The sequence below is a fragment of the Plecotus auritus genome, assembly GCF_963455305.1.
Source record: "Plecotus auritus genome assembly, chromosome: X".
Taxonomy (NCBI): Eukaryota; Metazoa; Chordata; class Mammalia; order Chiroptera; family Vespertilionidae; genus Plecotus; species Plecotus auritus.
The window spans coordinates 3662471-3686804 of record NC_137784.1 but is presented as its reverse complement, the minus strand read 5'-3'; the positions used below and the strand labels follow the sequence as shown (position 1 = coordinate 3686804).

The 24334-nt window shown below is 44.5% G+C and overlaps 1 protein-coding gene across 2 annotated transcripts in view; it reads left to right on the top strand.

Moving 5' to 3' along the window:
- MID1 (midline 1) overlaps positions 1-22559 on the top strand; it is a 246639-nt gene extending 224080 nt beyond the window's left edge. For both annotated transcript variants that reach the window (XM_080652560.1, XM_080652559.1), the window contains exons 7-10: positions 825-968; positions 11576-11737; positions 12848-13055; positions 18639-22559. In XM_080652560.1, the coding sequence (XP_080508686.1) occupies positions 825-968; positions 11576-11737; positions 12848-13055; positions 18639-18987 (863 nt within the window). In that variant the 3' untranslated portion in view covers positions 18988-22559. The remainder of the gene's footprint in view (positions 1-824; positions 969-11575; positions 11738-12847; positions 13056-18638) is intronic.
- Positions 22560-24334: the final 1775 nt, after the last annotated feature.

Here is a 24334-nt window from a genome sequence, read left to right as displayed (position 1 = left end):
GATGTTACCCCAAAACATTCAATAAAAATTAAAAATAATATACTAATAATAGTGGAGTTAGTAGATACTCTTTCCACACTAGACATAATATTTACTTTTTTTAAAAAAATTAAGTTGATTGGGGTGACAAAATATTTACCTTTGAACTAAGTTTAATCTACTTTATCAAGTTAGGGAATTCTTTCATTTATGTTTTATTACAATTTTTTTAAAAAAATGTGGCATTACATAGCTCAGAGGTTGGCACACTTTGGCTCACAGGCCAAATCTGGTCCTCACTTGTGTATTTTTTGTTTTTGTTTGTTTCTTTCATTTCTTTTTTTTTCTCAATTGTTTTGTAAATGATGTTTGACTGGAACATGTCTGTGTCCATTGAGTACAAATTGTCTGGCTGCTTTCGTGATGCTAAGGCAGAGTTAAGTCGTTACAACAGAGTCCACAAAGCCTAAAATATTTACCATCTAACCCTTTACCAAAAAAGTTTACCATACCTCTAATATAGAGGAAGTATCAAAAGTTTATCTTCTGTACTTTTTGTTTAATACGTTTTCCTTCATGGACGAGAGAGTATTGTTTGTTTGACCTCTAAACATGTTTTCAGGATAAATAGAGGTAAGTCCATGCTGGCAGGTTGAAGTCATACTCCCCATTGAAAATCACACTGATAACAGACCAACCAAATGCTGTTTGAGTTGGTGTCACCATGTCCAGGACAGTAGTCCTGAGGGACCTATTAGAAAGGCCTGCTTCAACGGTCAAACATCTCTGAAATGTATCCCAGAGTTGAATGCTTCTCCACTGATGAACATTCTTGATGCCCACAGCTCCCAACCCTCCCACAATTAGAGAAGAGCTTTGCACGGCTTCCTATGACACCATCACTGTTCACTGGGCCTCCGATGATGAATTCAGCGTGGTTTCCTATGAGCTGCAGTACACCATATTCACCGGACAAGCCAACGTCGTCAGTGAGTATCACATGCCCTAGTGATTTCTCTGTCTGGTAACTGTTTTCTGATCAATTCTGTTTCTGAATTTAAACATCAAGGGAAGATAAGAAAAGAACGAATGCACAATATTCATTGGCTTGTTTTTCCTAACCAAGAAAATGATAGTAATAACTTGTACTATACTAGTAAAAATAGCCAAATAGCGATGAAATTTTATGATCTCTAGCAAACTACATGGATGAATCTTATAAACATATCGCTAAGAGAAAGAAGTGGGAAACGAAAGAATATACAGTATGCAGTATGATTCTACTTATACATCCATAACTTAAACTATTTTGTTTAGAGATGCATACAGAGGTGTGAAAACTATAAATAAATGTCAGGATGATGGTTACCTTTGGCATGGGAGGGGAGTGGCACCATTGGGAAGAAATATATGGGGATCATGGGGTTAACAGCACTTTCTGGCTATCTTCTGGTTATTTCATGGTTATATCATACATTTAATTTCATGTACTTTTCTGAGTGTTACTTCACAATTTTTAAAAAAGGATTTAATAAAATGAATAACCAAAGAACACCAGATACCCGATCCCCTTCGGAGAACAGGGCCATCATTGGAAATGTCGGTAACTGGCCCCCCACCTGGGAAGAATTTCAGACCTTACTTGAAACACAGAGAGGCTCCTCTCTCACTGGGGCCCATGAGCTATTTGATATCAGGGGTAACTCAATGAGCTCACATAGCGGTAGCTGGCCAGAGAGACGATGATAGCGGAAACACTCCTCCCACCCACAGAGTTATTTCAGTTAACTTGAGTAAAAGACAAAGGACCAGAAGAACTGACTTTTCAGGGGAGCAAGTCTGAAACTTCTTTAGCAAATAAATATAGAAATATGTCAAAATAGAATAAAATAGAAGTAACTTTTCAACAAAGAAATGTTTTGACTAAATCCACATCAACGTAACGTGCTCTTATTGTATAAACCTATTCTCTCTAACTACACTGTTCTTTCCTAGCACAAGTCAATCTGAGGCATGTGGTGCTGAAAGTAGAAATTTGATTGAGGGTTAGTTGACAGAGAGATGCCGAAAGACCCCGCTTCTAAATGACTGAAGTATAAATGGCCCATACCAACAAATGGTTCCCCCTGTCTTCCTCATATCCCCCTTTTCCAGCTTTCTCTCCTCGACCCTCTGCCCTTCCACTCCCTAACTGGCCTGCCTTGGAAGCTTTTATGAAAACCTTACCAGAGATTGTATCAAACATCCATTTAAAAAAGATGAAATTCGAAAGATGGTTAGAAATTCCAAGACAATCAGAAAAGGACAGCATGAAGGTCTGAGAAGAGCAGATAGAAAATGGAGGGGCCCTAGTTGGCTTGGCTCAGTGGATAGAGCATCGGCCTGTGGACTGAAGGGTCCTGGGTTTGATTCTGGTCAAGGGCACATACCTCAGTTGCAGCCTCCTGGCCCTGGTCCTGGGCATGCCGGAGGAAAGCAATTGTGTCTCTCACATCGGTGTTTCTCTCTGTCTCTCCCTCTCCCTCCCACTCTCTCTAAAAATCAATGGAAAAAAATATCCTCAGGTGAGGATTTTAAAAAAGAAGAAGAAATAAAGAAAATGGAGGGATGATTTGTTGCAAAAAGTGAACTGGGATCAATAAGCATTGTGTCAAAAAAACAAAGAAGCTTCTCTGAAAGTACACAGAGGATTGATAGAAGCACCATTTGTTGATGAGTGAATAATGTAACCAGGAAAAGAAACATTTGGAGTCATGTTATACCTAAAGGATGCTTCTTAGCCCACTAAGTAATGGTATAGTTCTCTGAATTTGTTTTTGCTTGATCCAGGAAAAATGACGTCAGTTTTCTATTGCTGTGTAAGAAATTTTCCAAAACGTAGCAGATTAAAATAACACCCATTTATTATTTCACTTTCCATGGGTCAGGATTCTGGGCCCAGTTTAACGGGGTCCATAAAGCTGAAAGCAAGCTAATGGCTGGGCCGCATTGTCATCTGGAGGTCCAATTAAAGAAGATTCACTTCCTAGCTCCCTCAGGTTGCTGTCAGAATTTATTTCATTATTGTTGTGGAATTTATGGAAGTTTGCTTCTTCAAAGCAGAGAGAGAGAGAAAGAGAGAGAGAGAGAGAGAGAGAGCGCTTTGCTACTTCAACTCTCTCACCTCTAAATCCTTCTTTAAAGATCTTGATTGATTAGCTTAGACCTGCCCTGAACATTCTCCCTTTTGATTAACTCAGAGTCAACTGATTACATCTGAAAACTCCTTTCACCTTGGCCATATAATGTAATATTACTGGAATGATAGATAAGACATTTGTCCTTTGCCATATCTGTTGATTAGAAGCAGGTCATAGGTCATGCCTACCCTCAAGGAGAGAGGATCATACAAAGTCATGAATAGCATGGAATGGGAGTTATGGAGGCCACACAAGGGCATGTCCACCATAGGTGGTTATGTCTCTCCTGAAATTTCTTGGATCAAATTACCACGGGCATTTATACAGTACATAGAGCCTTGGCCTGGACTGATGGGCCTGGTATCAGCTGGGTTTTGCTGAATAGCCCAAACCACAGACCCTAAATAGAGTGGAACAACCAATGTTTATCGCTTGTGCATCTGGAATCAGCTGGGGGCAGCTAAGAGGTCCTGCTATTCTTGGTTGGGCTCCGTTGCATGTCAGGCTGATGATTGGAGCCACTCAACGGCTACACAGCTCTCTTCTGCAACTAAGCTCCAACACGTTCTCCTGGTGACTGCAGGGTGAAGGTGTAAGGGCAGGCCCAACTGCACAGATGTGTTTCAAGCCCCTGTCTTTGACATGCCATTGTCCAAGCAAGTCCCCTGGATGAGCCCAAACAAAAGGAATATATCTATTGCTTGTAACTAAGGCGTTTCTTAGGTGGCTAAATGTGACTGGCTTGACCTCCATGCTGTTGGCATGGAAAGTAATACCCAACAAGACATACAAATGGAATAGGTGAGAAAGGGCTGCGCATACAGAAATCCAACAACAGCAACATGACTGAGCGTCATGGACTCAGAGCGTCATGCTGGGTGATTCTAGATGAGGTGTTTCGTCCCCGGAAACCAGTGACCACAATAAAATATACGCAGATGGCTTCATGAAGATGAGGGACCTGCCTTATTTAACCACAGTGCCAGAAAGGCCCATTCTCCCTGCACAGATGGAAAGCAGTGAAGTGTGGGTGCTCATCTAACTGGGGTGCCCTCACAGCTTGGTGGTGTCGGGACTTGTTCGTCTCTTTAATGCACATGAAACCAATGCGGTGATGTCTTGATGACAACAGGATCAAACTGCAAAAAAAAAAAAAAAAAAAAAAAAAAAAAGAATTTAAGTAAAAGGATAACTGAGAATCAAGCATTTTCAAATTACTTTCCTCTTTTTTAAAATGTCTTTATTAAGGTATTACATATGTGTCCTTATCTCCCGCATTGCTCCCCCCAACCCCCCACTCATGCCTTCACCCCCCTGTTGTCTGTGTCCATTGGTTGGGCTTATATGCATGCAGACAAGTCCTTTGGTTGATCTCTCCCCCTTACCACTTTCTTCTTTTTTTTTTTTTTATGTATTTTATTGATTTGTTACAGAGAGGAAGGAAGAGTGATAGAGAGTTAGAAACATCGATGGGAGAGAAACATCGATCAGCTGCCTCTTGCACACCTCCTACTGGGGATGTGCCCGCAACCAAGGTACATGCCCTTGACCGGAATCGAACCTGGGACCCTTCAGTCCGCAGGCCGACGCTCTATCCACTGAGCCAAACCGGTCAGGGCACCACTTTCTTCTTTAATACTATACATATTTGTAGAGACTGAAGGAGACCTGGATGTGAATTCCAACTTTGGACCTCACTAGCTCTATAATAATTTGGGGCAAATGATTTAACATCCTCTAAATGTTTTCTCATCTGGAAGAAGAGGTAATGTTTAACCTCACATGGTTGAGGTCACAAAAGTAAAGGCCATAGCTCTATGTTTGCCACAATGGTATCACGTAGATATTCAAAGTTATTATTCCTACAAAAATACAGACTATATTCACCCATTACTGCATTTTTAAAGGCTAATATTTCTATGATATGATAAAGGTCAATAATGTAATTTGCCAGGATTATCTACATGATAGCATTTTACATGATCTTCATGTGAAAGGCCTTCCTTGAGTGTTGTTTTCCCATCCGCCCTACCATTTGGAGGAATATCCTTTGCAGATCTTACATAGAATGGCAAGATGTAATGTTGAACATCTGCTCCTTATGCCACTAGGAAATTTTATACTGTCTCTAGTTCATGAATCCTTCACTTGTCAAATAAATTCTAGTTAATCCCCCAACTGACTTTAATGAAGGATAATTATATGATATCTATGGGGCTTTTTAATCTTATAAAAAGATCCCCACTAATCAAATTCATACATTCAAATGCAAAATTAATGACATTACTAATTTCTTACTTTTCATTTTTATTAACACTCATGATTACAAGTGTTAATGAATTTATTAACAGATATGTATTTATTTTTACAGTGTTGTCCATGTTGTCGATCTAAAACTACTTTGAATGCATCATTTAAAATCTGAAATTAGTGCCTTTTACCAGCAGCCTATTTTTATTATTAGCAAAAGTTAAGAGATTCGTTTCTTCAATATTTTATGGCAAGTTCGTTATCTGTCTTTAATTTATTTTAGTCATTTTGTAAACAGTCATGAACGTTATTAAACATATACTATTTTTATAGAGAAGGAGGGAAAGAATGCTCACTGCTGTCCAGTCTGTTAGACAAAGGATGTTAGAAGCTAGTGTGTGGCCTCTCTGAAGGGTGCACATATTACATAATGTCTTACACATCATGTTTTATGGCAAGATGACAGTGTTATACAAGGCTATGAAATCCCCAGTGTAAGTAATGAGCTGCATTATGGACATGGTTCCGACCCATTGTGAATGAGACAAAATGTACCAAGTTGAAAAACTCAATTACATCTTATTATGGTTTCATTATCTCCCAAGTCCCAATGTTTGAATACTTCAAGTGTTTGAATTGGGGAAGGTGAATATTGGAATACCCTGAAAGATGACTGAAAGTGAATTTGGAGAAAAGTGGAGTTTCAGTCAGGATGGTTAGTGGGTGTTTCATAAAGAGATGAATACAACCCGGTCAGTAGACCTGACACAGTGGGGTATCGAGGCAGAGAGGTCTGGCGCTTGGCACCCCGTGCAGGAAGGTAAGTGGTACTGGCGCAAGACCAACGCTAGCAACGCAATAAAGGCGCGCTCCGAGACACCCCACTTACTCCATCCCCCAGATGAAAGCGGTCAATGTTGCTTTCTTGGCATTTTTAATCCACTTCTCAATTATTACCTTGGCAATAGGAATAATATAAAAGTAAACCTCAACCGTAATAGTTGTTAGTATTCCTGCAACTACATTGTCCCGGTGTAAAGCTATGCCGTGAAATGTTACTACTTCATAAACGTTTTGTTCTCTTAATATTCAAGGGGAAAAAATTAGCGACCTCTTCCAAGTGATGAGGATAGTCAGGGTCCCTTTTTTTCGGTTGGGAAAAGGTGTGTGCAGCGTTACATCTGTGTTGGGTGAAGACTTGGGATTGCAGGCCAAGTTGCAGTTTGCAGCATTTCCAGACAGCTGCTTTATGATGCTGCTGAGAGCAGTCCCCTGCCACACTACACCCAGCCGGGGGCTGCACAGCGATGTGAAATTTATTGAAACATTTTTACGTTTGCCTTCTTTGACCACAATAGTCATTTTACTGCAACGTATGCAGTTAAACAGAAACAGTGTCAATGCAGTGGCATTGATAGGATTCTCCTTGACTGTACTGAATGCTGTTATTGTTTTCATGCGGGCCTGCGTGCTATTGACAAAGGTTTAGGAGTATGAGTGGATCATCCTAGGCAGTGGAAAAGTTCGTTGCTTTATCTTATTGCTATTGTAATATTATTATTAAATATCGAAAGTGAGTTCCAGGCTTCTTGGGGCCCAGAGCTCGTAGTTCAAAATGACTCTTCTTTGCTTGGATCAAAATCTACTATTTGGTTGTGGCACTATCCGCAAGTATTGAGTTTATTACAGCTGTGTTGGTGCAAAAGGTAAGGTGAGAAGTTAGCAAAAGTGATATGTGGTAAGGAAAGTCTCATGTTACTAAACTATTTGTGGACGTTTTCCTGGGTCTTCCACAAGTAAAAGTTTTTGGGAAAACAGAGAGCTAAGAGTTGGGGAGTTAGGGGGTAGGAGTGAGGGGTGGATGATGTCTAAGCTGCCCTGCTGTATCTCCAGACATGAACACACACACACAACCTCTTCTCTGAACCGCACATTCTTTCCTTGCCTCACACTGGCTTTGTCAAAGCTGGCAGACCTCCTGGTGAAAACATTCCCAGTGGAAATGCAAAGAGCTGATAGAAAGTTCACAAAGTCAGTTACGAAGTGTGTCTGATAATACGGTACACCCAAGATACAACTCACATGAGGGGAATTTTCACAATTGACAAGATACGTTCATGTTCTTCTCAACGATGAGCCTACCAGAGCAATGTTTAACTCAAAAGCTGGAGAAAGTATTTAGCAGGACGTAAAGACGACCTCACGGGGTGTGAATACCTTGAAATGCAATGTAAATATTTGGGGGTTGGTATGGATATGCTTGCGTGAATTTCTACCGAAATGTTGTATTAGATACTCGAAGAGGTGAGACCAAAGAAAGATTAAGGGACTGCTTCTTGAGGGTATGGTAAGGTGTAAGTTGCCTCAAGATCAAAAGAACTAACCCTTTGACTTACAAACCCACTGGAAGGAAAGGATGGAGAGGTGGGTTCAGAGCCCCTCAGGAAGGGGAGGGGCCAGCCCTCGACCAAAGACTGGTGAAGGAAATTCACCAGAACCAGGAAACTTCCTGACGGCCCAGTCACCAGGGAGCTGGGGAAAGGTTCTATCAGAGGGGAGATGGATGGGTAGACAGGGGACAGAGGAGGGCTGGACCCATACCAAAGGGATGTTTTCGGCATCAGCCAGCTGCAGAACAAAACGGGCTCCCTTTTCCCTGCGTGTTCTTCCAAGCAGCATAAATGCTCAGCCTGCTCCCCAGCCCACAGCCTGCAGAATGCAGCCAGAGCCACAGCCCCTCTCTGCTCTGAAACCCGGCATTCTAGACATGCAGCTGGCCAGAGTCCCTGTGGGTGCTTTGCTAACCCCACACTGGGCCCTGAGCTGCCCTGGGTGCCGCTGTTACAGGGTGCTCTTAGGAACATACCTTGTGGGATCGGTTAACTACGGCCACACTAATGCTGCATCACCAACAACCCCGGGGGCCACTGGCTTAGCTCCCCTGTCAGCAGTTAGCTTGGGCCAAAACCGGTTTGGCTCAGTGGATAGAGCGTCGGCCTGCGGACTGAAGGGTCCCAGGTTCGATTCCTGTCAAGGGCATGTACCTTGGTTGCGGGCACATCCCCAGTAGGGGGTGTGCAGGAGGCAGCTGATCGATGTTTCTCTCTCATCGATGTTTCTGACTCTCTATCCCTCTCTCTTCCTCTCTGTAAAAAATCAATAAAATATATTTTAAAAAAAAAGTTAGCTTGGATTGGCCAGTCTCTGCGGCTCCCCTCCTGCATTGGCTGGGCGATGGAGCTGTTCCTTGTGCCTCATCCTGTCTGATGAGCAGACTCCGGGGAATGTTCTCCCCATGGCAGTGGCAGAGGCACGGGAGGGCAACAGAAGCTCGCCAGGCCTTGTAATGCCTACTCTTACAACTGGCACCTTGACATTTCCGCCTCATCGTATTGGTTAAAGCAAGTCATGTGGCCATCCAAAGTCATGTGATAAGGGAATATAGCCTGTCTCTTTAGGACCTGGGACCTGGACTTCCCTTACATCCCCTGCTTCGTCCAGAAGGATGTCTGGTCTCATTAGCATATTATGCTTTTATTAGTATTCAGGCGTCCTCAAACTATGGCCCGCGGGCCACATGCGGCCCGCCGAGGACATTGATCCGGCCCGCCGGGGGCCACTGCCTGTCTTGCTTAGCAGCTGACTCGTCCCGGGCCCACAGTGCACATAGGAATTTGTTCATAGTTGTTTTTTTTTTAAAACTATAGTCTGGCCCTCCAATGGTCTGAGGGACAGTGAACTGGCCTGACCCCCTGTTTAAAAAGTTTGAGGACCCCTGCTTTAGAGCAAGCATGTCAAACTCAATGGCTAACACGGGCCAAATAAACAAGGTTTAAGTTTATGTGGGCCACACAAAAACAAAAGCTTCCATGTTTATAGAAATGTAGGTTTATTTTAATAGAGACATGCTGAGTACAAAGGGCTGAAATAAATGAGTAATCGTTAACATAATAGAACATTTTAATAAAAATTAATATTTTTTTCTTGAACATTAACTTACCAGACATTGAATAACTGCATAAATGAATAAGCATAATGTAAATAAACCTGTTTTTCTTGTTCTCCAAAAGCAAAATATTTCATGGCCATCGGCTGCTAAAATATTCGCTGCTAGTGTTAGTGGAGAGAAATGGTACACCTGCGCGTAAGGCGCATAAGGGAAATGAATGCAACACGATCATAGTCATCAGTCATTAGCGAACATTGTAGTTTGTTATTAATAACTAGATGCCCGGTGCATGAGATTCCTGTACTGGGTGGGGGGGTTGGGGGAATCCTTCAGCCCGGCCTGCACCCTCTCACAGTCCGGGACCCCTCAGGGGATGTCCGCCTGCCGGCTTAGGCCCAATCCCCCCAGGGACCAGACCTAAGCCGGCAGGCTGACATCCTTCTCACAGTCCGGGGCTCTCGCAGTCTGGGACCCCTCGCTCCTTACCGCCCGTCTGCAGCGGAGGTAGGGAAAGGCTCCTGCCACTGCTGCTGTGCTCACCAGCCGTGAGCCCGGCTTCTGGCTGAGTGCCCCCAACCCCCCCATGTGAGCACACTGACCACCAGGGGGCAGCTCCTGCATTGAGTGTCTGCCCCCTGGTGGTCAGTGCATGTCATAGTGACCAGTCATTCTGCCATTTGGTCGATTTGCATATTATGCTTTCATTATATAGGATTATGTATAATAGGATATTGTAAAAATTAAGTTATGAAATTGTTATTAAAACTTTTCTTGCATACCGTTATATTGGCTGGGCCACAAAAATAGTCATTGTGGGCTGCCAGTTTGACATGCTTGCTTTAGAGCAGTGGTCGGCAAACTGCGGCTCGCGAGCCACATGCGGCTCTTTGGCCCCTTGAGTGTGGCTCTTCCACAAAATACCACGGCCTGGGCGAGTCTATTCTGAAGAAGTGGCATTAGAAGAAGTTTAGGTTTAAAAAATTTGGCTCTCAAAAGAAATTTCAATTGTTGTCCTGTTGATATTTGGCTCTGTTGACTAATGAGTTTGCCAACCACTGCTTTAGAGGAACCAACTGCCAAGTCACTTAGGTCTGGATCCTGGGTGGGGTGATGAATTAGAGATAAAAATGCAATCTACTACATCTACAGAAATGAAGTCAACTTCTCATACAGCAATGGGGTCACTTCTCACCTTCTGTGAGTCTCAGAATTAATGAGATGTAAATATCTAATGGTCATCATAATAAGAATGGGGGCGAGGGTGGGAGGAGGAATCAGTGGCGACCCACAGCACATAATCCGTGCTTAAGGTCTCAGGCAGAACCATCTTTGCTGCTCCTATTTATAGTGAACAGAATTTGCAATAGAATAACTTTAAGTGGTTTTCCCATTTAGAGAACACAATAAGAATATATACTGAGTGGCCAGATGATGATGATCTCTGAACACATAATAATCTGGCCACTCAGTGTATATCCTATAGAATAAAAGGCTAATATGCAAATTGTCCCCTCGACCAGGAGTTTGACCAGCAGGCAGGCTGGCCAACTGCCCATGTCCCCTCCCCCTGGCCAGGCTGGCCGGACCCCACCAATGCACAAATTCATGCACTGGGCCTCTAATACACACACACACACACACACACACACACACACACACACACACACACGAGTGGCCAGATTATTATGTGTTCAGAGATCATAATAATCTGACCACTCAGTGTATAATAACTAGAGGCCCAGTGCACGAAATTCGTGCACCCCTCTCCAATCTGGGATCCTTCTCACAATCCGGGACTGCTGGCTCCCAACCACTCGCCTGCCTGCCAGCCTGATCACCCCCTAACCACTCCCCTGCCAGCCTGATCGATGCCTAACTGCTCCCCTGCTGGCCCGGTTGCCCCCAACTGCCCTCCCCTCCTGGCCTGCTCATCCCCAACTACCCTCCCCTGCAGGCCATCTTGTGGTGGCCATCTTTGACTACATGGGGACGGCCATCTTATGCAAGGGTGTGAGGGTCAATTTGCATATTACCTCTTTATTATATAGGATAAATATAGGTTGACGTACTAGAGGCAAGACACTGAGCACTCAAGTATATTGTTGTCTCCCTAAGAAGTGACAGAGCACGCCATTTATGGGTCAAGTAACCTAAAATGACGCAAACGTTGCCCTGTGCTTGCACCAAAGAACTGCACCACATCTGGTTGACTTTGCAGGTCTGTGTAACTCAGCCGATAGCTGGATGATTGTGCCCAACATCAAGCAGAACCACTATACTGTGCACGGTCTGCAGAGCGGCACCAAGTACATCTTCATCGTCAAGGCCATCAACCAGGCGGGCAGCCGCAGCAGCGAGCCCGGGAAGTTGAAGACCAACAGTAAGTGCAGTGAGCTCGGCAGAGCTGTCGTGTCTCCCTTCTCTGTCCCCCTCTCTTTTCTTTTCCTCTGTCTCAGGCATCACTCACAGCCTCAGAAGCAAGTGGAGAGCCAGTGGAGACTAGTGCATTTTGCCTCAGACACCTCTGGGTTCTAAAACGGACTCATACTCTTAAGGGCTGTGAGGCCATTAACCTCTCTGTGCATCAGACTTTCCATTTTTAAAATAAATAATCCTGGAGGGCTTCTTGTGAGGATTGGGGCATATATGTAGATATATTTAAGTCTGAGACATAGTCGGGGGTCTGACACAGTACATGACAGATGATACTGTTTTCTCTAACAGATTAGCAAATTAATTAACTCTTTCTTCAGGAACTTTTTATTTACTTCAGATACCTGCCTAGGTCTGTGGCTCTCAAGAATGATTCTGCTTCACTCTCCAGGTGGGGCGTTGAGGAATGTCTGGAGACATTTTTGGTTGTCACAACTGAGGTGGCTGCTACCTGCTGCCATCTAGTAGTTTGAGGCCAGGGAGGATAGGAAATACCCCACAATGCACAGCACAGCCCCGCAACAAAGAATGATCTGGTTTATACACATGTCTCATAATCCTGTCGTCTCTCTCTGTGTGTGTCTCTACTCACATGTGTTTTGTTTTATCCTCTTTTTTCTTTACATCTTTTTGATCTCGAAATATTATGTTATATGACATGGTATTTCTTTACGTAAGACCTCCCAAGAGAAAGCAAATTGGAGTCTGTCAGTATGGTGCCATGTTAGAGGATTGCCAGCAGCCAGTGAACAGGAGCAATAACTGTTTTTCGGGGGGACCCCCATTTAACCCATATCCTTGACTTCAGTAGTCAAATGACGTTATTTGACTCCTGATATTTGTGTTTAAGACACATGCTCTTAACCGTGAAGCTAATGTCTCCTCTCACTCTTTCCACTGACAAATGTTTTTAGAGATTAAGTCGGGAAAATAGGAATCAATACATACACGGAGGTTAATGCTGCGGATTCTGTCTTTGAGACGTGTCATGACTGTGTTTTTAGTAAATAAACCGCCCTTTCCCTCTTCCTCTTTTTGTTTTGTACATTGTTTCTAGGCCAACCATTTAAACTGGACCCCAAATCTGCACATCGAAAGCTGAAGGTGTCTCATGATAACCTGACAGTAGAACGCGATGAGTCATCATCCAAAAAGAGTCACACTCCCGAACGCTTCACCAGCCAAGGGAGCTACGGCGTCGCTGGCAACGTGTTCATTGACAGTGGCCGGCACTATTGGGAAGTGGTCATAAGTGGAAGCACGTGGTAGGCAATTCTATCTGTTGTCTCCGATCATAAAAAGGCCATTTCGCTCCATACTTTGTCAGAGCATCAACCCATACCGGGGTCCATCTTGAAGAATTACACGCAGAAAACCTTGATCAGTCAGCTGTTGCTAGTCCTGCTACATAACAAACATGCCAAAAACTCTGCCTTCAAACAACCATCATTTATTATTGCTCATTAACACCCACATCTTTGGGTCAGCTGAGCAAGGCTAACCTCAGCTGGGCTTTGCTTTAAGCTGTAGGTTGGATTTAGGTCTGTTCTATGTGTCTCTTCATCCTCTTTGGATGTGTGGGCTACCCCGGGAGCCCAAAAATACAAGCCCGACGATGCGAACACACTTCAAGCCTTTGCTTGCATCATGTCCACTAACTTCTCATTGGCTAGTCCAGCCGTGGGCAAACTACGGCCCGCGGGCCGGATCCGGCCCGTTCGGCTGTTCTACCCGGCCCGCGGAGCCGAAAGAGCGGAGGGTTCTCTTGCTCTCCCCTCCGCTCCTTTACTTTGAATTGATATTAGTTCACACAAACACTCCATCCATGCTTTTGTTCCGGCCCTCCGGTCCAGTTTAAGAACCCATGGTGGCCCTCGAGTCAAAAAGTTTGCCCACCCCTGGGCTAGTCACATGGCCAAGCCCAAAGCCAATGGTGCAGGCAGCATATTCCTCCCCTGGAGGAGAGAAGAGGGAGTGAGTATTTCCCAAGCAGTCATCTAACCAGCCAATCATCTAACCTATTCAGCCAATCATCTAACCTATTCAGCCAATCATCTAACCTATTCAGCCAATCAGAAAAACAACTTGTTTTAAGTCTATCCATTTTTTATTTATGGCAAGAATGGCAGCTAAGATGATAGAGTCCTCATCCCTGGGGAGAGCTAGCATGCTAACACGCTTCTTTCATGCCTTAGAACATGGGTGGGTCAGCAGACTACAGCTCTTTTTGTAAATAAAGGTTTATGGGGACAGAGTCACGCCCATTCTTTTCCATCTTGTCCATAGCTGCCTTTGAGCCACACAGCAGAACTGAGCAGTTAAGACAGAATACTATGGTCCACACAGCTGAAATATGAACTCTCTGGCCCTTTATGAAAAAAGTTTGCAGTACCTACTATAAAACACTCTTCATTCTTTAAAAAAATGAATCTGTTGTCTTGTACAGCGTGTGATTTTAGACTGGGCTCGTTGGTGCAAATGACGGAGAGCTAAAGGCTGTGGGGAAGTGGTTATCACAGGCTGGGAATCTCTTCACAAGGTCTGCTAGATCCAGCCTCGGAACCTTAGCCTAAAAGGTCAGGGTGCAGTCTACGTAGGAACTAGTTTACCTTACCAAGTTCACCTCACCAAGCTGACTGTGCCTAGTCCAGAGCCACCAACTTCACGCCTTACTCTGGCCAGCTGTCTCACGAATACCTGCTTGCTATTGCACAGAACAGGGGGCCATGTTCTTTTTATTTAAGCAGCTCTCATCTAGCACAGCTATGTGCCAAGGCACTAACCTTAGCATTTTACAAACGTTGACTCATTCATTCTAACACCCCTACCAAGGCAGGTGCTAGCGTCCCATTTTACAGAGCGGGTGACTGAAGCATAGGCCCAAGGTCACAAAGCTCCTGGATAGCGGCGTTAGGAAGCCTACAATCAGCATACAAGCTCTTAACCAAGGGTCTTCACACATTGCCTGTGAAGGGCTGGAGAGCCCATATTTCTGGTTTTGCAGACCAGGTGATTTTTGTCGCGATTACTCAACTCTTATAGCGGAGAAGCAGCCCCAGACCATATGTCCGCAATGGGTGTGGCTGTGCACCAGTAAAACTTCGCTTATGAAAAGAAGCAGATGGCCAGATTTGGCCTGTGAGTTGTAGTTTGCTGATCCCCTGCTCTTAACCAACAGGCTGTATTTTCGAAACATTATAATGACTCTTTCGGGCTCACAGGGGTGTGCTTAATGAGTAGTAGCTTAATCCTTGCTTTAGAAAAGGCTTACAAGTGCACAACCCGATGAGGAGGAGTATTATAATGGTGCAATTTTGAGACAAAGATGCTAAAACATTTATTATAAAAAAGTTTTCAATTCAAATTTATGCAAATAATACCTTGTGCCGAAGTGCCTTATAGCACAAGTCAGCTGACATCTAAGTGACATCACAAGCTTGGGTGTCTCGTTTCTCCCAGTGGTGGTACCTGCATTGGCTAACCAAGTAGACTTCCTTCTGTTGTATCACAATTCTCTTTGCCCAGAGCCTTTTCCTGTTCCAACATCCTGCTGGCGGATGGAAAACGAATCCTTCCGCCCCACTCAGCTCTGGCCCAGGCTGGCATGTACAGTTTTTTGGGGGTCTTTTTTTTTTTTTTTAATATTTTATTGATTTTTTACAGAGAGGAAGAGAGAGGGATAGAGAGTTAGAAACATTGATGAGAGAGAAACATCGATCAGCTGCCTCCTGCACGCCCCCTACCAGGGATGTGCCTGCAACCCAGGTACGTGCCCTTGACCGGAATCGAACCTGGGACCCTTCAGTCCGCAGGCCGACGCTCTATCCACTGAGCCAAACCGGTTAGGGCTGGCATGTACAGCTTTTAGCTACACTGGAGCAACATAAAAGCCCAAAGGAAAATGCGATGAATTCTTGCAGGTGCAAAAGAGCCAACTTTACTACTTAATGAATGTGCTCTATTAATCTGGGATGGAAACCAGTGTCTAAATAATTACAAGCTCATTAATAATTACTTATGATAAATTATACCTGATCATTATGATCTCATTCCCATTGATGAATGGTACGGGAAATTCCACCAGACCACTTCAGTTATATAAACATAGATCAGCATTACCTTGAAAACACCCTCCAGATGTCAAAACCAACTCATGAGGGGGAGGAAATTTAAAATTAATGGCCACACTTTGGATTTTTGCAAACATGATTATGTCAATTTCAGAAAAATTCCCGTGTAGAACATGGTTGAACATTTCCTGGGAGGTTTTAGTGAGCAAGGGGTGACCCTTACAATCAAATTGCTGTGACACCTTGATTTGCAACAGCTAGTGACACACATTCTCTCATGAAATATAGTCCTGACTTTACATTAACATGCATGTTGTGATCCATGCAATGGGGCATGTTAACATTGCTCTGAGAATCATAATTTTTAGACATTTTTAATTCTCCGCGTCTCACTGTGTAACTTAATGGAACATTACCTTCTGCCGGCTCCTTTCAAGTTCAGTAGAAATATGTGCGTAGGTTTTCAGATTAATGATAATATAATGGTATTTTCCTTTGCTTAATGGACTGTACACATAGTTATTTTCTTCCTCTCTGATGCTGTTCATGTACACTTGGTTTTGATGAAATGGTGTTAAGTAAACATGGGTTCACAGAAGTCAAGGGGAAGAGGGCGAGATCCTGAATTTTGCTGCTCATTTTAACCTCTTGCTTTTCCCCATTCGCTGAATGAAGTCAGTCATATCTGCAGCAGCTGCTTCATAGGGGGTTCCATTACGGTTCAAATGGGAAATGAAAGTCCAAGTTCTTTAATAAAAAATAAAAATGGCGTGCAGCAACAAGGAAACAATACAGACATGTCTATTTTGTGATGCAAATATGGGTTCCAAATGATCTGAAAAAAATGGCAAGGGTGTCTACCAGCGCAGAGAGGCCCTCTGTGAGGAAAATACACACAACTGCAAAACAAACGTATTTTCAAAGCGTTGCAGTTAGGGTCCAACAGAAAAACAGAACTCACCGTAGGTTCTCACACGGAGGAGGGGGCCAGAGGCTTACCTGGAGCCCGGCAAGGGCTGGAAGCACAAGTCAAGTCAGGGAGCCTGCTGTGCCGTCTATGAAGTCTTGACACGCTAGGGGTGCTAGAAGGCCCCCCACAGCCCAGATGCAAGTGTGCCCGAGCTCACCCAGAAGCTTCTGGAAGCCTTGCCTCTGCTGTCTGGAAAAGAGCGCCCCCCCCCCCCTTAGAACTTCTAGACTTGCTTGCCATGGCAGACCCTGATCCAGACTCCTACTGGAAAGAAGATTCTGGAAAAGGTAGCCCCAGGATTCTTCCCATGATGTAAGGAGGGATATAGGAAAGGGAAGAGGAGGCTGAAGTGAGGGTAAACAGGTTGGCACGCTGAGATTAATGGGTTATCAATTCCATTTCTTTTACATCAATGATGGTGTGTTGTAGTCAGTTTTAAACATGCTGCTCTTAAAGTGATTGTATTTTAAACCCAACATGTGATTGTTAAAACAATGTCCTTTTATCAAAGACCAATGAAGTTTTTCTCTGCATTGGGTATGGTACCTTATGTCAACATCTCGTTAGACTGGTTTCTGCTATAACATATTAAAAGTTGAACTGAATCATTCACTCTTTTTTAAAATGTTTTTGATTTTTTTTTTAGAGAGAGAGGGAGAGAGAGAGAAACATTGATTAGTGGCTTCCTGCCCACACCCGAACCAAGGATCAAACCTGCAACCTGGGCACGTACCTTGACCAGGAATCGATCCAGCAACCTTTTGGTGCACAGGACAAAGTTCCAACCAACTGAGCCACACTGGCCAGGGCTGAATCATTCACTCTTTATTAGAAGGATGGGTTTCACCTATCTTCATAACTGAAACACTTCAACTCTTACAGAGCCACGCCTTCATGGGGTAAAAGGAGATTAAGAAGCTTAGAAGATTGTCAAAAGAATTATTAACATTGTTTTGAGCAGTGAGAGAACATTTGGAATAACCAGGATACCCTCTGCTCAGACATCCACAGTTTTTAAATGTAGTAGGAAATATAAGCAGAAGGGCTCTTGACAGTGATGAATTCTACAATTTCTGGTGAAGGAAAGCATTAGAGAACGTTGTTTAAGTGTGTGGCCTTCGGAGTCATCCTCCGTTTAATTCTGAGTCTGTTATTTATTAACTAGAGGCCCGATGCACGAAATTCGTGCAACAGCCTGGGCCCCAGCCCCCTCCGCCACCTCTCCCACGGGCCCCGCCTGCTGCAGCTTTGTCCGGAAGGACGTTCGGTCTAATTAGCTTATTACGCTCTTATTATTATAGATGGGTCATTGGGCAAAAATAACAAAGTAACAGTTACCGAATGTTCCAGGCCAGGCTTTGTGTCCAGGGTTTTAGATGTATTCTTGCCTTTTACTCCTCAAAACAGCCCTCCGAGATGAAGACTGTCATTGTCTCCGTTTTACAGATGAGAAAAGTGAGGCTGAGGGGTAACAAGGAGCTGATCCCCCTAAGCCAGGGGTGGGCAAACTTTTGGACTCGAGGGCCCCAATGGGTTCTTAAACTGGACCGGAGGGCCGGAACAAAAGCATGGATGGAGTGTTTGTGTGAACTAATATAAATGCAAAGTAAAGGAGTGGAGGGGAGAGCAAGAGAACCGGATAGAACAGCCGGATCCGGCCCGCGGGCCGTCGTTTGCCCACGGCTGCCCTAAGTGAAAACCATTCCCCCGCTTGCCCTCTGCAAAGTGCCCTTGAAGTTGTGGGAAACGACAGACATGGCATCAGCTGTGCAATGCAACGCTCACTGCTTTTGCTCTCGTTTCTGCAGGTATGCCATTGGCCTCGCGTACAAATCGGCCCCGAAGCACGAGTGGATCGGGAAGAACGCTGCTTCCTGGGCCCTTTGCCGCTGCCACAACACCTGGGTGGTGAGACATAACAGCAAGGAAGTGCCCATTGAGCCATCCCCTCACCTCCGGCGCGTTGGCATCCTGCTGGACTATGACAATGGCTCCGTCGCCTTCTACGATGCTTTGAACTCCGTCCACCTCTACACCTTCGACATCACCTTCTCGCAGCCTGTGTGCCCCACCTTCACCGTGTGGAACAAGTGCATGACCATTATAACCGGGCTGCCGATCCCCGACCACCTGGACTGCACGGAGCAGCTGCCGTGAGCGCCTGGCCACGGGGAGGCGCCCCCTGGGCGTGCGGCCGCTCTTCGGGGGGCAGAGGAAGCACAGGCTTCCAGAGTGGGGTTACATCTCACCAAAAAGTATCCGGAAATCAGCTAAGATGGGTTTCCAAACGGGCTCTTTCCAGCCCCCGCCCCCCTGACTGTATTTTGTATTAAGTACAGTCTTGCCTAAGTACCGTCTTGAATCCGTTCTTCAGATTTTCTTTTGTATTTACAGGAAAATTTATAGATTATTTATAAAAGAAACATAACCGCTATTCCAGCTCCTTTAGGAATTCTTTGGTTTTGCACATTAAGAGGCCCATACATTTATCAGCTCTTTCCAACCTTTATTTCATCACAGTCTAGAACTGTACATAACAGAATATGCAGCAGCTTTCAAAGGAAAACATCGCTTTGAACCCAGTAGGGAAGTCCATGGGGTTTCTTGGGTTTATCTTGAGGTGTTTTAACTGGGACGGTGGAAGCTTTTACTAGGTCAACTATAATGGAGAGCAAAAGAGAGAACGGCTCAATCTTTAACTGCCTTCTGCGGGCTGGTGGGATAATGATGGAAAGATTCTGAAGCCTTCGGCCATAGTTTGCCCTGCTCTTCCCAGGATTAAGGATTCTGGGAGAACATTAAGAATGATACTGCAGTTGAAAATAGTCACTTGGAATCCTACTGATAGTTCAGAAATTGAAGCTGATTTTTGTTTTATCAAAAGTAGGATTCTATGTCATGATATCAATCTAGTTCTTTCTTCTCATCATTTCTTTAGGCCTGTGAGATTTCTTCAGTACATTTAATAGCTGTCCTATCCTTCCCCACCCCCCAAATCATTTTTCTTTTGTCACTGGAGCTGAGGAAATAAACAGTTTCTATCACAAATGGCAGCACCGCTGTGCATTGATTTTTCTCTCCAGGACATCGACACATGGCCCCACTTGCCACTTCCATGTCCAAATATAAGTCATCCCCAGACACTATTTAGGAGTTGCTAATGACAAGGGACGTTGCATAAAGTACTATTTGCTAGTATACGTGCCTCAAACGTCACTCTAAACTCCCTGTATTAAACACATCTTGAAAGTTGTAAAGTCCCTCTGTATAGGCTAGGATAGCTTACCCTAGAGTTGTAAGACACACAAAAGAAATCAAACTTGCTCTTCCCACACTGGAACCTGCCAATCAAATCTAAGGCGGGGGGGGGGGGGGCTCTTGGCATGCCGATCTGACACCTTGGAATGGTCCATGGAGTAAGTTCCAGTCCTTGGACCTGGAATTTGGCAATGGTTCTTCCTTGGCAAAGAGCATGACACTTACAAATCCTTTCATTTGCTGAACTATTGATCCGGGCTCCTGGGTCGGCCTCTTTGCCTGAACAGACCGGTGGATCGGGGCTTTGCCTGTAGTGATTTTGTTTTGAACCAAATCAACCAGTTGTTCGCCTGCGCTCCGCTCACACACCCGCTGTTGCAGCGTCACATTATGGGATTTCCCAATGCCTCTGCCCTCTTCACGGCAGATGCTCTCCTTTTTCTTAACAGATAGAGTCTATATATTTCCTATATTATTTATACCCAGATGAATATTTTGATAGCTACTTAGGGCAATTTCAATCTAAAAGATGGACACCTCAATGGGAAGAAAATCATTCTGTGGAAACTCAATAGGATTTTTTTTATAATATAAACCAACGTGTATGTGCTTTCCCGGAATAAACTGCAAGTGTTGTCTTAGTAATTTTTACATACTGTTTTTAGTAGTTGGATAACATATTTTAATGCACTTTGTACATTAACAGGTTTTAAATAAAAGAGTCTAAAACTCACGGTCTCCAGGTACCAATAAATGCTACAGTTTGCCTTATGATGCTAATGTAAAGCATTTACCAGAAGGACAATATTTCCATGAACATAATGTTTTTCAATATATAAAGCAGTTACTACTCGAATTTTCACTGCAAGCTGTTTAGGTGAAGTTGGCTATTTTTATAAGGACAAGGAATGATGTTATAATTTTGTTGTGGAAGTCTGTTTGCTAACTTAAAAACACTGTGGAGAGTAGCAGTTACTATATCCATGTTGTCATATTTACAAGAAAATATGTATATGGTGAAAGGCCACATTGTTTACTTTCATTGCTGTAATGATGTAGAAAAGATTTCCGTGTGGATTTTTTTTTTTGAAAGTCTGAAAAATATATGCTATATACACTTGGCGCAGTACAATTCTTTAAATGGATTGGGGTCACGGTGTTTGTTTTTGAGGTCCTTACTTCAGAAGCAGCATCGCGATTAAGGGGAGAAAGAGATGGCCGTGCCACTTAAATGAAGACAACAAAATGGATGCAGTGCCAGCCGAGGCCCCTACGTCTGACATCACGCTTATGTGAACAGTGCTGTTGCCATCTTGAGATTCTTACTGCTTGTTGAACAAAAGCCCGCATTTTCATTCTACGCCGAGTCTCACAAAGTACGACACAGCCAGTGCTCATTCAAAACAACAACACACAACAGCAACACTCAGAAACGTGGATACAAATGAAGAAACCTGGATCCAGTGAGAAAATGCTGGCCATATAATGCACGTAGGAATCCCAATGGATTAAACTGAGAAAGGGCCTGGATGAAGATTTTCTCTCCAGCTTTTAAAGAAAAGGACTTCAAAAACTGCAACTATGAATGATGGTTTCTGCTGGAGAAGAGGAAAGGGGCCGGTGATAAACAGGCATTTGATTATGGTACTGGTGTATGGACCTAAACGTCCTGCGGAACCCAACCAGTGGCCTCCAGTGAACGTGAACTTCCATTTTGGCTCCAGGCACGAGGCATGGATGGCAGAGACACACATATATGCTCATTTATTTACATGAGCTGTTGGTGTTGGGAAGTTGATCGATCCGGCCTACCCTTATAAAGTGTTAAAAAGAATATAAGGACAAGAATGGGGGAGGGAAGTTGTTCTCAAAAGGGTGCTTCTCCACAAGGAGACGGTCGGTCGATGTCTGGAGTCATTTTTGGTTGTTCGAACTTGGGAGGGGTGCTACCGGCAGCTGATGAGCAGGGACCAGGGATATTCCTCAACATCCCACAATGCACAGCGCAGCCCCCACCGCAAGGAACGGGCTGGCCGAAAACATGAGCAGTGCCGCGCATGAGAAACTCTTGCTCTTTGGGGGATTTGTTAGAGCAAAACTCACAAATGTTTCCTACTTTTCGCGTCCTCGATTCAATGCCCGAGATATCAAAAAGAGAAAAGAAGGGCACACCCAAATCTTCACTGCAGTGTGCCTTCACTTTCAACGTTATTTCCAAAATCCTCACAAAATCGGAAATCCGAGAAGCAGTCCAAGCTCGTGTAAATGGGAGTCCACTGACGGGTGTCATGAAGATCTGGTGGCGATTTGCGGAGCTTGTAGATGGAAAGTCAGTTCCCTGGCCTGCTCCCTTCACCTGGACGAATTCAGTCCCTGGTACTAGAGTCGCACTGCCAAGCCCCCGCTCGGCCCAGGCTATTCCCACCACGGCTGTTGTTTTCTGGTTCGAAATAAAGTCACTTTGTGGTTCCAAGGTCCTCTGTCTCTGCCTGTCTCTGTTGCCTTTTCTTCATTTTGTGTGTTCACCTTCCCGATTTCCACAAATACTTACCCAACTCCTGCTGTTCTTTTTGTACTACTTTGCAACATATAATTTGTTTTTCTTTATTCTTGACGTTTGCTCACGTCTACCATCCCACCTCTCTTCAGTCAAAAAGACTCAAAACAGCACCCAGGGATTTAAAAACACAATAAAAGAGAACCTATGTGGGAATTGAGACCTGGAACAAGAACAGCTTGATTTTGAGCCATAGGTGGAAGGGAGTGGCGGGGGAGGCAAGGGCGATTTGAGCAGAGGAGTGCGGGTCGGGACGGTGTGGCCTGGAACAATCCAGTTGGTCCATAAATCTATCCTCAGCCCCATCCTCCGGCTCACAGACTGGACTTTCTCTCTCTCAGAGTTGCAGGCCCTTTTGATCGGAGTCGGTGCTGTGCAGTGTGGTCATGGGTCTGCGGCATTAGCACCACCTGGGAGCTTGTTGGAAACGCGAGTTCTGCAGCCCAACCCCAGATCTGCAGATCTGCTCATCAGAACCTCAGGCAGTGGGCGGGGAGGGGGGGGGAACCCAGCAAGGTGAGCTCTAACAAGCCCTCCAGGGGATTCTGATACTAGCAAAATTTTGAGAAGCGCTGCTCTGGAGGGTTTGATCTAGTCTCGTATCCCATATAAAAACGCACTTCGATCCTGAAATGAGTTTTCAAGGTAACGTGCTTTAGAAGCAGCCTGATGTAATGCAGTGACGCTTAACTGCCTGAGCATTAGAACCACTTTTTTATTTTTTTTACAAATGCTGATTCCTACATCCCATCCTGAAAGATTGGGGATAAAGCCTAGAGCAGGGGTCCTCAAACTTTTTAAACAGGGGCCAGGTCACTGTCCCGCAGACCGTTGGAGGGCTGGACTATAGTTTAAAAAAAAACTATGAACAAATTCCTATGCGCACTGCGGGCCCGGGACGCGTCGGCTGCTAAGCAGGACAGGCAGCGGCACCCAGCGGGCCAGATCAATGTCCTCGGCGGGCCGCATGTGGCCCGCGGGCCACAGTTTGAGGACACCTGGCCTAGAGTGTGGCCTAGCACCCTGTACTGTTTTGGAGAAGGGATTCTAAAGTGCCAGCAGGATTGGCAGCCAATGCCACAGTCACAGGGCTCATCACCTTTTCTATAAAGGTCAGGCTGTAAGTATTTTAGGGTTTGAAGGCCACACTATCTCGGTGGCAACTACTCAACTGTCCAACTGTAGAGCGAAAGCCACCATAGAGGGGATATAAGCGAATGGGTGGGGCTGTGTTCCAATGAAACTTTACAAACAGGCATGGAGCTGCATTTGGCTCATGTACTTCACCAACTCCCGTTGCAGCAGATACAACACTGGACTGGCAGCACGAAGACCTCAGCACATGCTCTAACGTTCTCCTCACCCACTGACCACTCAGCCACGTCCCCTCATAGCCTCCGTGAGCTCTCAAGTCCTTTCTAACTTTGAACCCTATCAATTCCGAAATCACAGAACTCATGTAGAATTAGAGTTCCTAAGACAGGGCCACTAAGGGTTATTAGATGATTCTCTTGTTCAACAGAGTAGGGTGTGCCAGTCCTAATGATTAGCTTTGCCACCTTCAGAATTTTGACTTGGATCAGCCCTCCTCATACGTGACAGGTGTATAAAATATATTCCCTTTGCTAAGAGTTTTGAAGTACATTTAATTTGAACTTTGAAACGGAACAGACACTGCTATCGTTAATC